This window comes from Trifolium pratense, linkage group LG5 (genome assembly GCF_020283565.1).
Source record: "Trifolium pratense cultivar HEN17-A07 linkage group LG5, ARS_RC_1.1, whole genome shotgun sequence".
NCBI lineage: Eukaryota > Viridiplantae > Streptophyta > Magnoliopsida > Fabales > Fabaceae > Trifolium > Trifolium pratense.
The window spans coordinates 5,750,716-5,766,958 of NC_060063.1; the positions used below are offsets into that span (position 1 = coordinate 5,750,716).

The window sequence follows — 16,243 nt, forward strand, 5'->3', positions numbered from 1 at the left end:
ATTGATTAGATGCATGTATGCTCAAATTGAGGGGAGTTTTCTTTATAAATTTCCCATGTCTAATGCATAACATAAATTGAGGGGAGTTTCTCAAAATCAATTTGAAGGATTAGAGTATCACACCTTGAGTGAACTTTGTATAAGACCTTGTGTGTCTAATATTCTATCTCTTCTCTTTATTATTGCATAGATAGATAGATCATGGAAACACACATACATACAATTTTTCTTTCTCATAGTTGAGAATCATATCTAACAAAAATTGATTCATTTATCTTGTGACTATTATATCACACATTATTTTTTTACTTCACGGTATGGTCGATGGATTTATAAAAAAAAAAATTCTTCAAAAATTACATTAATCATCTGTATTTTATGCTATTGTTTTTCGGTATAAACTAACATACTTTATTTCATTTCCTTTGTAAAAAAATATATTCTCATAAGTTGTTATACAATAAATCATATTTCCTCCGTAGCAAAATATAATGGAAAATTTGTCAAAGAAAGTTGATATATTTGATTAAAATTTGGACTAAATATATTAACTTTGATTGACCAATTTTTTCTTATATTTTGGGACAGAGGGAGTATTATTTTATCTAACATATATATTTATATATATATAAAAGTAGTATTAGTAAGGTTTGATATGATTCATTGGTTTTTAAAATTGAAGTATGAGAAATTAACGAAACAAGTTCAATTTGTTTCGGTTTGTTTTGGTTTTTGATCTGAACCGAACCAAATCGATTAATTTTCGATTTTGTTCGATTTGTCCTTTAATCAATTTTTCTGATCCGCTTACACCTTAATATATTTCTATCTATCTATCTATATCTATACATAGTATAAACCATAAATAAAGTGATAAATATAAATTTCTACTTATATTTTTTTTATAAAATAAAAATCTTTATTATTTTACGAATAATATTTTCTTTTAATTTAATCTAAATTAAGTTTTTTGCCTCCTAATTTTCACAAACTTACGATTTTCACTCCCTAATTTTAGTCCATTTTGCAAAAGGATGCCCCCACCGATTTTGGTCAAGTCAATGCACATGTGGCAAGTAACTCATATGTCCCCACTATGTTTTGCCGCATGGACAATGACGCAGATGTCATATCAACATGACTTGCTACATGTACCGACGTAACATGTGAGTCACTTGGGGTTGGTCTAGTGGTGATGGCTTGGGTCCTTGGAGTATGCTCCTCTCAAGGTCTCAAGTTTGATTTTCCCTGGTGCCAATTTTGGTAGGCTAAGTCCATACAGAGCAAAAGAAACTCTGATTTTAAATGGGGCCCCCACAAGTGGACGGTGAGATTGATCCCCTTGGATTAGTCGGTTCTAAGACTGCATACCAAGTTTTAAAAAAAAAAAAAAAATGTGAGTCATTTGTCATTTTTTTTTTGAGGCAGCCATATGTGCCATATGTGTGTGGGCTTGGTCAGAAGTTCAAAATCGCAAGTTCATGAAAATTAAAAGCCAATTATAAAAATTAACGGATCAAAATTACAAATTTATAAAAGTCAGACGATCAAATTAAAAACTTGTAACGTACTATTTAAATCTCTCACCTAGTGGCTTAATCTCAAACTCACTTTATTTAAATATTTCAATAAAAAAAAAAAGAAAACTTTATTTAAATATATATAAAAAAAAAAACTGAGTTTATTTATCAGTGCTCAATTCCCTAACCTCAAAACATCACTCAAAACCCAAAACCCTAGAAACACAAATTCGATCGACGAAAGTGATTCCATGGATTTGCAACAACAAGACGATTTCGATCGCATTTTGTTCTTCGAGCATGCACGTAAAATTGCTGAAACTGAATACATCAAAAACCCTCTCGATGCCGACGTTCGTCTCTCTCTCTCTCTCTCTACTTCCCCAATTTTTTTGATTGTTTTTATATTTCTACTTTATTTTGATGCATTGATTCATGATTATTTTTTTATTGATTTTTGTTTCGGTTATTGTCCAGATAAATCTGTTTTTATTGATTATTTGTTGTGTTAGAAATTTTGGGTACATGAGGATGAATTATTGTGTTGTTGGAAATTTTGTATAATTTCTGGAATTGTTTTTGGTACATATGATTGAGTGTCTGTGTCAGAAATTGTGTATAATTATAGTTTTTGAAATTTTGTGTATTAATTTTGGTTTTTGTTATTTTGAATCTCTGCAGAATTTGACAAGATGGGGTGGAGCTTTGTTAGAGTTGTCTCAGTTTCAGAATCTTCCCGAGTCAAAAAAGATGACCCAAGGTGCTTAATTTTCCACAATTTTTGCTGATTTTTTTTAGATGTGTTTTTATTAAATTGTTTTTGGGCTGTGTTTAGACTTGTGTTTTGAGGGTTTTTTATTTTATTTTTTAAGTTTTTAAACTCCTAGAAGGCGTAATGTGTGACGAATGCTTAGGGGACATATTATGATATGGAGTAATGGATCTTGTATGAAAATTTTCATATATATCGTGTGAAATTTGTGTTTGCTGACTGGCTCTCTTTCCGTGTAAATATTTATGAACTTTTTTTAATAAGAGAGACATAGATACCTAATTTTCACAATTTTGACCTGAGAGGCTCGAATTTGAATCCAGATACACAGTTACTGCTAGTTGATAAATTGATGCTTTGAGAGATTGTGTTCATGCTGTTGCTTTATGGATATAGTGCCTGTAGCTTTGAGAGTTGAATTTTTCAATAGCAATTTGAAAGAGTGGATTGTTTTGAATGTTGATTATAATGGGGTCTGGCAGCATGATTTGAGGTGGAATGAGTATTGGGCATTGGCTTGTGATTAAAAGTACACCAGGAAAATTATGTTAGACTGGGCTGTGGTCTACAACAAATTGAAGGCGTATAATTTGGCTAAGCAAACTTCTAATATTATAAATTACAGGCAGTGCCAACGAGTTGGAAAGCACCTCAAGAAGGCTGGGTTAAATTAAACACTGATGGTGCTAGTAAAGATAGTTGTTTGGCGGGCTGTGGTGGTTTAATTCGTGGAGTTGATGGGGAATGGCTTGGTGGTTTTTCTGAAGGTATTTGGAATGGTAGTGCATATGTAGCAGAGTTGTTGGGTGTGTTACTTGAACTGCAATTGGTTTATGATAAACGTTTCAAGGTGGTGGAGGTGCACATTGATTCAGAGGCGGTTATTAAGAGCATCAGCAATAAAGAGACAGCTAGTGCTAGTGACTGGAGATTAGTGCAAAGGATTCGACAACTTCTTGAGCGAGACTGGGAGGTGATCGTTAGTCACACCCAATGTAGTCAGGTTCGCGATCCTACGTAGGATCGGGAGGCTGGTGGAGGGTCGTAAGGTCGGGATCGTAGCTCGATTCGTAAGAACCTACTTAAGGGTAAAATGGTAACTTCACATATATACATATACACAGAACCACAAAATAATAATAATAATAATAATAATAATAATAATAATAATAATAATAATAATAATAATAATAATACATGAACACAATAAACTTAATTAATATTTCATATATATATCATTCCAATTGTTCATAACTTCATAACCAACCAAGTACTAAGTTAATAAAATAAGTAACCAACGGCCTATGCATCATTCACAATTAAACACAGACAGGATAAAGGAAAAAATGAGATAGATGAAAATAGAGAGATGGATGAGATGAAAACAGAGAGATGGTTTGAAACAGAGAGATGAGATAGATGAAAACAGAGAGATGGATGAGATGAAAACAGAGAGATGGTTTGAAACAGAGAGGTGAGATGAAACGAAAGTGAAGGAAAGGAACGAGATGTTAGGTTTGAAACAGAGGAAACAAAAGGAAACAAAAGGAAACAAAAGGAAAGGAACGAGATGTTATGAAGGAAGCAAGGCTGAATCACGATTGAAGAATTGAGAATACACATGACGGCCTTTCTTTCTTCTCTGCGTATTTTTCTTAGGGTTTCTGAGAAAAAAGAAGCGTGTTTTGTACTCTGTGTCTTGACCCGACCCGGTTTGACTGCAAGGCCCAACCAATTTTAAACCCAAATCGTTTTTTTTTTACGAACCTGGTATCTGCTTTACGCACCACCACAAAAATGCGCGAACCTGACTTCAAAATGCCCCAAAAACGAACCTCCATGGGTTCTTAGCTCGTTTAGCCTTCATGAGCACGTAGGATCGTACGATCCTACGACCCGGTGCGCGAACCTGACTACATTGGTCACACCTATTGAGAAGCAAATATGTGGGCAGTTGGTCTTGCTATGTATTAGAAAACCACCATTGTTATGGTGAGAAGAATCTGAAGATTCTAAAAAGAAAGAGAGAGAAGAGAGAATGTAACTGATTCTGTAACTGAAATCTAAGTTTTCATTTCTTGAATGGATTCAATACACTGTACATATTTATAGTCCTTTAGACTTGCAGCTTAGGTGGCACTTCTACATTGCCAGCTGTATTCAATATTCAACTAGAGTTACTAACTAGAGTTATATTCTTCAATACATTGTATCTCGAATACTATGTTAGGGTGTTGTGGAACTGGAGAGCTAGTGCTTTATGATATATGTCCTGATCAAATTAGACAGAGATACATTAATGATGTAAAAGGAGTTGCTACTCGTATTTTTTATCTGTAGTTTTATCCGTAGTTGCTGGCTTCGGTCCTCTTTTATCCGTAGTTTTTCTCACCTGAAACTATATTTTCAGATGCTATTTCAAAGCTGGAGGAGGCTCTTACTGTGAATCCCAACAAGCATGATGCTCTTTGGTGTTTGGGAAATGCTCTGACTTCACAAGCATTTTTGAACCCAGACCCTGATGAGGCTAAAGTTCATTTTGACAAAGCAGTTGTGTACTTTCAACAAGCTGTTGATGAGGTACAGTTTTAATTTGGGAAGTGTTTTACTGTTGACTTGTAAAAGTAATGTGTAACACGGTGATTTTTGTTTTACACAGGAACCTTCAAATGAACTTTACCGCAAATCGTTGGAAGTGGCTGCTAAGGTATGTTTTGCAATGTAATGGTTTAGTAATGTCACGCTGTCGCTGTGTTTATTACAGTTTTTGGGTCGATTTATATGGTGTTCCCTTATTGAAGGAGTTCACTGGTGTTCCCTTTAAGATGGCAAGCTGTATAAGGATTATCAACATGTGTTCCTTTTAAATAAGATGACCTGCTATGTCAGTTTTTTCGATCACCTGTCATAAACAAATTTTTTCCTAAAATAAATTTATGGTCAGAGAAGTAGAATGAATAGTGTTTCCTTTTCAATGAGGTACATATTAGATTAGATCGATTTTTGAATTTTCACAATGTTATTGTGCCAAGTCTTTTCAGTTCCAAGCTTTTCCAATGCTGGATATGTCCAACCTTGAAACCCTTATTTCTTTTTAAAAAGTGCTTCTTTTTTTTTTTTTTTTTCTTTCTTAATTTGAGGGAATGTATTTGATTTCCACCTTTTGGTCTGCCTCGCTAACTGTTCTTACACTTGTTACCGGTCCATTTAATTTACTAATACACTTTTTTTAAAGGCCCCTGAGCTACATGTTGAAATCCATAAGCATGGATTAGGTCAGCAATCAGCAGGCGCAACTGGGCCTTCTTCTTCTTCTGGTACAAAGGTATAAAAGTTACTGTTTGTCTTTTTACCTTTCTACTATTGTTTTCTATTTGATTTTTTTTTCTCTCCAGTAAATCCAATGCAATTGTACAGTTTTCTCTTAATTTCTTTTCCACCCACAGTATATGTTTTAGTTATTAATCTATAGGTTTAGCATTTGCACTAAGACTTGGTTACATAAGTTCAAATATGCTGTTTATATGTGCAATGTTCTCTGATTGCAGACACATTTCATATTTAAGTTGTGTTCATTTTTCACCTGATTATTTGATTACTTTTCAGACTCAAAAGAAAAAGAAGGATGATACTTTCAAGTTTGACGTACTTGGATGGGTAATCCTTGCTGTTGGCATTGTTGCATGGGTGGGTTTCGCAAAATCAAACGTGCCACCACCACCTCCCCCACCTCCACGATAAGTGAAGCCATTTGATTTGATACATTGTTGGTTAATGAGAATCACATTTGATTTGCGCCGCCGCTTATTATTTTGTTTTTGACTGTTGTAATGTTTTTTCATGGTGTAACCATTTAATTATCCATCATATGAAATTTTATCTTATTATAATTGGGTTGAGTAGTTATCAATGATGGTACATAGGTTCACCCATATAATTGGATTGAGTAGTTGGCTGACATTTGGTTTGAAGAAATTTCTGATTCACATCTAAATAAAAACATTTTTGTTCTCTATTTTTAAAGGTCTTTATAGAAAATTGTAATACAAATCTTTAGAAACAGAACCCAATGATAACCAATTCAGTTATTGAGAGAAGTGTTCTTTATTTTTAAAGATCTTTATTTGAGATGCAAAAACTTTTTGTACATCTTCATAGTTATTGAGAGAAGATATGTACGTCTCTATTATAAATTCCATATTCAGTTTTTGTTTTTTTTTTTAAAAAAAAAAGCAAAAATGGAATATATTATAAACCAGTCAAGTAGTCTTCTCAGCACAAGGTGTACCAAAATAGACTACAAAATAATTACAAGAGTCATAGCAAAAGAAACAAGAATAATAAAATAAGTTGATACCCAAACATACCAGAGGGTTCGACCACTAACTATGATAGTTTGAAATTAGATTAACATTTGATTTCAGATAATAAACTAAAGGCATGATAGGAGTATTAGAACTTCACTATAGAAAATTTGATGTTTTCCTTTTCCCTAATGACTGCATATTTTTGGTGTTCCATGGTGGATTGATAAATAATACTCCATTATCATTTCCATAGTTGATATCTCTAAACTTATTGTTTGTGATTTTCTTACCTGCATTTATTTTCTAACTGCATATTTGTGGTGTTCTCCAATTGTTCTATTATAAATATAAATTGATGTTATTTTAGCAAAAATAATTTGTTTTGGAATGAATGTTATTTACACTTCAATATAAAAGTGGTATTTCACTTTCATTTGTACACTAATTAATTGAATGTATACTACTTTCAAAGCATTACATCAATAGTAAGATTAGTTTAGTTTAGTAAAATTGTAATGTATTTTGACAACATTGTATTTATGTTTTTTTTTAAGAGCATCATTATATTTCTTAATTTGTGTAAAAAGTTTAAATGACACTCATTTTGAAATGGAGGGGACTCTGTTGAATCTTGTTAGCAACTTTGCATATAAGAAAAATAAGAAAGCTTAGAAGGTTTTGGCTAAAACTTTTAGACGTTTTCCCCTAATTCCAAGGCTTTAAAGATTGTTTAGATGTTCAAAGACACCTTCATTGAGGTGCTATTAAGAGAAGTGTTTCATTAAGGTGCATGAAAAGCCTCTAAATTTGAATGGACATCATCCTCACTTAGGTTGTTAATCTACCTATATTAGTACGAAATTAATATGAATAGAAGAAACGGTGAAATTAGGCAAAAATAAAGACATATAATTTGTTTTGGTGTTTTAATTTTAGAGAGTAGTTATATTTTGTTTTTGAAATATGGTAACTGACTTAAACTTCCGCCCTTTAAAAACAAATTTTTTATTTTTTTTGCAATATATGAAGGGTAAAATTGGAAAGAAAATAGGATACACCACAAAAGTATTTTTGTCTTTATATATTGTTATAGATATAGATTAAATTATGTTATGTACGTCAATTTTTTTATTTTTTTTTCACAAATTTACACTTTTTTTTTAAAAAAGCTATGTAAAACTAGCGGGCCAGACAGTCGCGTATCTAACTTATGTTCAAAAAAAAAAGTCTTATGTTATGATGAATTTGTTAATAAAAGATTTTTATTGCTAAAAAAATAAGAATATTGTTGGTATTATGAAAAATCGACACAAAAAATATTTGTATTATCTTTTTATATAGTATAGATGTAGTATTAAGTTGGTAATCATTCATGTATAGGCAACCCATTTGCCACTTATTCCCATTTTTATGATTTGAATTTTTTAAATTGATTAGTTAATGGAAGTTGTGAAACTAACTCAAGGGTAAAATAGGTATATTGAAAAGTCCATCCCAAACTCACCTATCCTTTTTATATAATGTTATAGATATATAGTATAGATGTAGTATTAAGTTGGTAATCATTCATGTATAGGCAACCCATTTGCCACTTATTCCCATTTTTATGATTTGAATTTTTTAAATTGATTAGTTAATGGAAGTTGTGAAACTAATTCAAGGGTAAAATAGGTATATTGAAAAGTCCATCCCAAACTCACCTATCCTTTTTATATAATGTTATAGATTATAGATAAGTGATTAATTATGTGTATTTTCTTTAAAATTACGATTTAATTTCCCGCAACTGTGATTGAGAGGGGGCTGAAACCACTTGATATCTAAACTGACCCACCGAATCAGATTAGACAGTCTACCACATACTGTGGTGAGAAAAAAAATAGTCAAAGTAGTTAATGAGATGCTATATATGTTAAAATAATGATTAACAACATACTCCCTCCGGTCCTTTTTATAAGAAACACTTAGGGCAAAAAATTGGTCATTTTTTTAAGAAACTTTGACCAATTTTCAAATATTTTAAATGTTCAATTTCACTTATGCCCTTATTTATTATGAGAGAGAATTTAAAAATAAGTAAGTTAGTTGAATAAAGAGTAATCAAATAAGGGTATACATATAATAAATTTAAATGAAAATAACTATGTTAAATGTGTTTCATTGATCTGTGTGATTTTTTTCAAAATGTTTCTTATAAAAAGTACCAGAAAAAGTATATTTTTGTGATTGGTAAAATAGTGAATTAAAGAGGCAAAACCATTCTAGTCATTTGTTACATATAATCTCTAATTGAAGAACAAAAATTAGAATCGTATTGGATTGAAATTTAAGGGATTATTAAAGATTTTTTTATGACAGAATAAAATTTTGGGGTATTTAATAAAAAAGTTTAATAAATTTAAATAATTTTTTGTGGTATTGACAATTGTGATTTTTTTTTTATCAAGGCCAATGAAATTCGGTGGTAGTCAATTAAAATGTCTCACAACTTATAAAATTTCTATGGATAATTAAAAATATACAAATTTTGTTGGATTTTCTTTGTAGAGTGAAATTTGTGAAACTGTTTTAGTTCGAAAATATAAATACCACTCTAATTTAACAATCCCACTCAATCCCTTAAAATCTTAAAACCGCCAGGGACTCACATAATGAATGTGTGGTTCTTTCTCTTAACGCGACTTGCTTGCTATTGTGAGTTCTTCAATGTAATTTTATTTTCATTTATTTTTTTATTTTTTTTATTCATTCATTTTTTTGAAGTAGCCCAATGATTAGAAACTCGAAAAAAAAACATTAAAAGTGGACAAACGGAGTGTTTAGGATTCGAATCCCGACTTATGTATATGTAATGTGACGTCCCTAGCTTGATTCATTAATTTTACAAGCTTATGTTGATTCGTTGTTTTCAACATATGTAGAATGGCAAATCAACAATGGTTGTCGGAGGAATCGATTTTGTAGGAAGCTTCCACGAGCTAAATTCATCATGACCTGGTTTGGCCTGATATCGCTCGAAAGGACTCAATGTGTCGGTACTTCGTGTTGACGGTAGTAGTCGCTCGTCGTGCCAATGGGTTTGCCGGTTTATTGTTGTTTTTTGTGCTCGTGGTGCTCAGTTCCATGATGGACCATCCCTCGATATGACTTTCGATTGGTTTTGAGTTGCTTTCAACAAGACTTGATTCGTTAGAGGTTGATAGAGAGGTTTCGTATTGTCTATCTATCTCAATATATGTATCATTCCTTGATTTCAGACAGTTTAGTTTGAAAAAACCATCATCGTTTATTGCTTGTTGTAGAAAGTAGCTGATACGTGGACCATAGTCTTGTTGATGGTAGGTTCATCCGCCTTGAATTTTTAGAACTTCTATTTTGTCTTTTAGGATTAACCGGAAGTTTGTTTGCTTCATTGTCTTACGCGCTTTTGTGTGGACTCAGTGAGCTAGATCTATGTCCCTCAGTTTTTGTGTATATTGATATAATAAGGAGATATAGAAAAAGGATGTGGGCGATGGCTGCTTTATTCCATGATGTCTATAGGGGTTTTTTCACGTCGGTTTGGTCGTAAAGCTTGTATTCCTTTTCCTAATTGGTGTTTAGATTTGATGACTTGTATTCTTAATTCTTGATATTCTTGTCCTTTGTTGTAAGGGATTGAGTACCCCCTTGTACTCCCTTATAATATCATTTGCTTATAAAAAAAACATTAAAAAGAAATCAATACAATCATATAAATTCTTTTTTTTTTCCCACAATAATCTCTTAAAATATCAATCCAAAATTTGGGAACCATAAACAAAATTAAATTAAAAGATGTTGTGCAAAAAAAAAAAAAAATTAAATAAAAGGGTAAAATAAGCAACCCTATATATTTTCAAGACAAACTTGCAATTTTGTATAAATGACAAGTCACATATGCAATTTCATATAACTTCCACTCCCTCACGCAGTTAACTCTTGAACAAGCTAAACCCTCTTTATATTTTCTTCTTCTCCAAAGTTTCTCACACATAAGTTTCAAAATCAAAATCTTCAAATTCTTCAAAATCATTCAACAATATGAGTAGCATCGGAACAGGTTACGATCTATCCGTCACTACTTTCTCTCCTGATGGTCGCGTTTTCCAGATCGAATACGCTGCCAAAGCTGTCGATAATAGCGGGTAGGTTACAAATTTTCTCTCAAGCTTCGATTTTTAATTCATCTTTTGGAAATTTATTGTGATATTAATAATGGGTTTTAGTTGTTTTATGATTTGGAATCAAGGGTTTTGATGAAATTTAGTTTGTAATTTTAGGTTTTTTTTTTGTTTTCAGCTAGAGATATTCGATTTTTGATTCATCTTTTTTCAAATATAAATTTTGGGTTTTTGTTCTTTCATGATTTGGAATGGGTTTCAATGAAGTGCAGTTGTTATTTTTGTTTGTTTTGAGTTATAGTGATTTTCGATTTTGATATTTTTTTTTTTATTTTTTTTTTAAATATTAATAATTAATAATGGGTTTTAGCTCTTTTAAGATTTGGATTTGAGTTCTTTGAAGGAATGTAGTTTTTATTTTTAGGTTATTTGTTTTGTTGAGTTAGTGATCTTAGATTTGAAACTTTGTTGCAGGACTGTTATTGGTATCAAATGCAAAGATGGGATTGTGTTGGTAAGTTAATCTAGATTGTTATTATTGTGATAGTTTAGGGTTTCCTTTTTAGTTTTTGATTTTTTTTGTTAATTTTTTGTGCAAATTTGGTTGATTTTAGGGTGTCGAGAAGCTTATCCCTTCGAAAATGATGCTTCCGGGTTCCAATAGAAGAATACACGCTGTTCATCGACACTCTGGAATGGTACTTTGTTGTCTTTTTGTTACTTACACATCTTGTTACTGTTTTTGTTGTTTTTTGTATTTGTGAACGACTTGGGTTTCTTTACTAATTGCTGGTGTTGAAGTGGTGCTAGTAATTGATGTCTAAGAGTGAAAGATTGGGAAGAAGTATAAGTCTTGTGTACATTAGAGATCATGTACTCTATCACTGGTTAATCTAATGGATAATTAGCACTAGCTAGAAGTAGGGTTCTAATGCTTTTGTTGTGTGTTCTTGTTCTGGATTGTTATTTGTTTCGCACCTTGGTAGTTCTTATGGAATATAAGCATAAGAAATTTTAGATTAACGATATAACACATACATAGTAGTCAATCCCAGATACGGTGCGGAGCGGCCGACCTCAAAACTGGGATAATCACGGTTCTATTAATTGGAAGTCAATATCAGAAAAGTCAATGAAATAATCACGGTTCTATACCATATCAATACCAATATAATACAATTTAGATGAAGTTCTTGTGTGCGCCTGGTCAATGCATTGGTGATACAGTTAGCCGAGTTTAAACATTGCATTCGATATACTATTTTAAAAGTAGTTTTCTTTAGCAATTAGCATATAATGTTACGTACCAAGTTCTAGTTGTTATGATACTTTAAACTTATATTGATGTATAAAATCTTCAAATTTTAGGCTGTAGCAGGATTAGCAGCTGACGGCAGGCAAATTGTTGCCAGGGCTAAGTCTGAAGCAACTAACTATGACAGGTTTGCTCCGTTTGCTTGCAACATTTACTTTATCTAAACTATGTACATCGTTTCATCTTATTTAATTCTTGTTGATTGAATTGGCTGCTGCTAGGAAGGATAAGATAGACTAACTGAATTATAAGTTCTTTTGATTTAGCTATGTTTTCCTCAAGGATAAAAGCAGTAGTAGCTAGGATATTTTACCAATTATATTTTAGGGAGACTAATTGAAACCCCGTGTACCAATTAAACCTTATTTTTGGTCGAAGTAAACCTTATTATAAAGGAAACGTCAAATCATTTTAGGTTATTATAAGCCTGTATTAACGGTGTTAAGATTATCATAGGTGCATGAGGTTCGAGATAAATCAATTACCTGTGGCTAACAAGGTTCAAACTGATTACCGTCCACTGCACAAGTGTTAACATATATCAGACCAAAAGCTTTCGTCCAAACTAAGATGATGTGTTACAACATCACGTACAAATAGCCCACTAATCACGATTCTAAAACATCTAAATGCTAGCTGATATTTGGCCTTGGATTGATATAGTGCTCCTGGTGGAAGCCATACATGAATCTGATTGTCAGCTCTCAGGCATCAGTCTTTTACTGAATGAAATAATTAGATAACTTGATATAGAGGTGAAAATTTGTTGAAACTTGAAATAGGAAATTTTCTTGAATGTAGTTAGTATGTGCAAGTTGTGATGAGTTAAAGATCCCTTTATATTTTAGAGTATTCATAAAATACTGCTTGATGATTGATGACCAAAGCAAGAGGCAATGTAGTAACAAAGTCATTAACAAAGTTCATGATTTACAGTGTTGAGTTATTATAGTTTTGACATGCTATTTTGTATGACTTGAAGTATAATGATCTCATAATTCATAGGTTTTCTTAATGGTTTTTCTGCGTATATTTGTTTATTCTGGCGTATATTTTGTTGAGTTGAAAAAAATGCTTATTCTGGCGTATATTTGTTTTCAGCGTGTATGGTGACCCAATTCCTGTCAAGGAACTTGCTGATCGTGTGGCTAGCTATGTGCACCTTTGTACTTTATATTGGTGGCTCAGGTTCAATGAGACTAACACTCTGCAGTCATTTTAAAGTTATATTTTCTACGACATATTAATAACCAATCTATAATGGTGCTGCAGACCTTTTGGATGTGGTGTCATACTAGGCGGTTATGACAGAGATGGACCACAGTTGTACATGGTCGAACCTTCTGGTGTCTCCTATGTGAGTCTAGTTTATTTAATGGCTGTGTCTAATCTTTTCATTGTTGCCTGAGCTACAAATATTACTTTTTTTAAGTTCCGTGTGATTTTTTGTACTGATTTGTTTGTATTGGTATTTGTTTTAGAGGTATTTTGGCGCTGCAATTGGGAAGGGAAGACAGGCTGCAAAAACGTAAGTGGATATATAATATAGTTATGTAATTAAGTACTAAATTGAACAACAATTGTGGTTGCCTTTTTATTACTGTCTTAGCTAGGGACAATATACCTTTTACTAGTATCCTTTGCTTTCAATATTAATTTTCTATTAAAAAACGTTGCATGCTATCTAATATAATAACTACTTTGAGTTTCTGTTACATGGAATTTCTGTTGGTTAATTTTGACAATCAGCTGCCTAAGGTCAAGCAAGATAGGAGTAACTCTTGCACGGAACTTCTTTTAAAATGTGTAGCTTATATGTAGGATAATTATTAGAATGGTTCATAATGTCACCTCATCCTTCAAGCCCTTCTCTCGACTCTCGCACCATGCAAGTTTTATCTGCACCCCCTCTGTTCATCCCTCAACCTACATGTGTGTTTTGAAACCTACGAGGTTTTTCTTTGGAAGTGCTAGTTTTCTCTTGTATGAGGCTGTTGCTGTTGTGTTCTAGGGAGAATATAAACTTTAAATGCAATAATTTGGTTTAAGTATGTTCACCAATTTGACTAATGTTTGTTTTTGTAACTCCGAACCATCTCCAATCCATAATATCTGTGCAATGTTATTGTGTGAAATTAATTATTATATTTGATAAATTTAAAAATACTTGTAATGAGGGTTGACCAGACAGAGGATAGTCAATAAGTAGAAGTAGAGGGAGATCGAGAAGTCATTAAGAGAGATTTGGTGGTGAACGGGACTATCTTTGGACGTAATCCATGATAAGAAACTACGGTGTGGTTTAGTGCATTTAGCTGATCCAAACCTAGTGAGAAAAGATTTTGTTGTCCTTTTATGCAAAGGGATATATTGCACGCATCTCTCAGCAACCGAAGCTCAAATACAAATTTTATAGTTTGTGGTGTACTTATCCTTTTCTGTTAATGTCGTATTTCTGTTTTACAATGTTATCTTGTTAATGTCTTGGCAGAGAAATTGAAAAGTTGAAGCTTCAAGATTTGACCTGCCGCAAAGCAGTCATTGAAGTAGCTAAGATGTAAGTAGTGCGATTATTGCCAGTGTTTGTCGTTACTTTTTATATTCTTAATGTGAAACTTACAACACTTTTTGCAATTATATGGGCTAAGCAGTATATATGGAGTTCATGACGAGGCAAAGGATAAAGATTTCGAACTTGAAATGAGCTGGGTGTGTGACGAATCAAACCGTCAACATGAAAAGGTAAGGCAGCAGGGTGTACTTTTTATTTTACTATCTTCTGAAACATAAGTTAGTAATTTAAAATAAACATAAGTTTTAGAAAATGAAAACTGAATGTTTTCAGAAATTAAAAGGAGCCAAAGTTTTTAAATTGTATCTGGACCTCATTTAAGACATTTAATTTGATGGATCAAATATCAATTTAGAGTAATGACAATACATCCTGCCTGACTTTGAATTGTCACTTATGCCACTGGTGGATTGATTGTTAGGTCAGGGTTTTCTATAAACATTTTTCGGCAAAGGATCTTTAATTTAGTGTGAAGGATCTTTAATCATCGGTGTTGTCAAATAAGGGTGCTATAACTTATTTTAATTTGAACACACCGCTATTGTTCTGCAATACGTTATTGAGTAAAAGTGTTGTCAAATAGCAGCTACAGCATAGCAGACTTTAAACAAATCGCTGTTTTCTGTGATCTGTTTTTAATGATATTGATAAGCAAAGCATATTTGCGGATGCATCCTTTTACGTATTGCATTTCAACTCATGGCACCTTTATGAAATATAACTGAAATGTTTCTGGACCATCATGGCTAGTATGTTTTCGTTGCTATAATGATAGTTTTCAAAACTTCCATTTCTGACAATGAGAAGAAGCACACTATACCTCTAAGCATCCTTGTCCACGAACCTAGATCTTTCCATGGAACATAACAAGCATGTCAGTGCACAATTTTACTCTTCTAGTAGCTCCCCTCTCTCTGACCCTACCCCTCCTCTTATGTCATTCTCCTCATGCGATGACATAAAACAAATACACAAGCTTATTCATGTTCTTGAATCTTTTCTAAGGGAAAAATGCTTTCAAGTGTTTGCATAGACTTGTAGTTTTCGTTTGTTTTTGTTGCTTGTAAATCTATATACGTGGTACTAAATTAATCATGTGCAGGTTCCAGAGGAGCTCCTAGAAGAAGCCAAAGCAGCAGCGAAATTAGCTCTTGAAGAAATGGATGCAGATTAATTAACAGATTAAAAATGTTTATCTCAAAAAGATGTATTACATTAACTTCTATGAGAGCATTGGGAACATCTATAGAAAGTTCATAGGCTTCAAAAGTGCTTCTTGATGATTCAATGCCCTTGTTGGTTTCTGTTTCTGTGGAGAACTGTTTCAAAGTGCTTTAGATACTTTTCTTATCAATTGATTTAGTGCTGAATTTTAATCCTTCTTCGCCGCCATATTTGGTTTGAGAAAATGTTTTATGAAACCAAACATATCTTAATCTTCTATTACTCTAAATATCATTTCCATTTTTCATTCATAGGATTAGAAGATTAAGTTGTAACCTTTTTCTTTCCATTAATCCTAGTTTTTAGATGTTTGTGATTGTCATGTGCCATTCCAGAAATAAGGTCGTTGTACTGTGAACTTTCGGATCGCATAAATCGTTTGGAGTAATAT

At 32.5% G+C, this 16,243-nt stretch overlaps 2 protein-coding genes across 2 annotated transcripts; both read left to right on the forward strand.

Annotated features, from left to right (window-relative positions):
- Positions 1-1,675: 1,675 nt before the first annotated feature.
- Positions 1,676-6,307, forward strand: LOC123885827 (mitochondrial import receptor subunit TOM20-like). Its single transcript, XM_045935157.1, has 6 exons — positions 1,676-1,873; positions 2,202-2,280; positions 4,703-4,872; positions 4,952-4,999; positions 5,528-5,617; positions 5,899-6,307. The coding sequence occupies exons 1-6, from the start codon at positions 1,772-1,774 to the stop codon at positions 6,031-6,033; spliced, it is 624 nt and encodes a 207-aa protein (XP_045791113.1). The 5' UTR covers positions 1,676-1,771; the 3' UTR covers positions 6,034-6,307.
- Positions 6,308-10,497: 4,190 nt separating this feature from the next.
- LOC123884800 (proteasome subunit alpha type-3) lies at positions 10,498-16,004 on the forward strand. Its single transcript, XM_045934016.1, has 10 exons — positions 10,498-10,765; positions 11,216-11,255; positions 11,356-11,439; positions 12,110-12,183; positions 13,158-13,244; positions 13,329-13,413; positions 13,538-13,584; positions 14,548-14,613; positions 14,708-14,798; positions 15,731-16,004. Exons 1-10 carry the CDS (start codon positions 10,662-10,664, stop codon positions 15,800-15,802), a joined length of 750 nt encoding a protein of 249 aa, XP_045789972.1. The 5' UTR covers positions 10,498-10,661; the 3' UTR covers positions 15,803-16,004.
- The last annotated feature ends 239 nt before the right edge of the window (positions 16,005-16,243 follow it).

Bases quoted from the DNA above. Each gene is read 5' to 3' on its own strand.
- LOC123885827 (XM_045935157.1), top strand. From the start codon at position 1,772: ATGGATTTGCAACAACAAGACGATTTCGATCGCATTTTGTTCTTCGAG. The intron at 5,000-5,527 runs GTATGTTTTGCA...CTTTTTTTAAAG, and splicing joins CGTTGGAAGTGGCTGCTAAG to GCCCCTGAGCTACATGTTGA. The intron at 5,618-5,898 runs GTATAAAAGTTA...ATTACTTTTCAG, and splicing joins CTTCTTCTTCTGGTACAAAG to ACTCAAAAGAAAAAGAAGGA.
- LOC123884800 (XM_045934016.1), top strand. From the start codon at position 10,662: ATGAGTAGCATCGGAACAGGTTACGATCTATCCGTCACTACTTTCTCT. The intron at 10,766-11,215 runs GTAGGTTACAAA...ACTTTGTTGCAG, and splicing joins AAAGCTGTCGATAATAGCGG to GACTGTTATTGGTATCAAAT. The intron at 12,184-13,157 runs GTTTGCTCCGTT...ATTTGTTTTCAG, and splicing joins GAAGCAACTAACTATGACAG to CGTGTATGGTGACCCAATTC.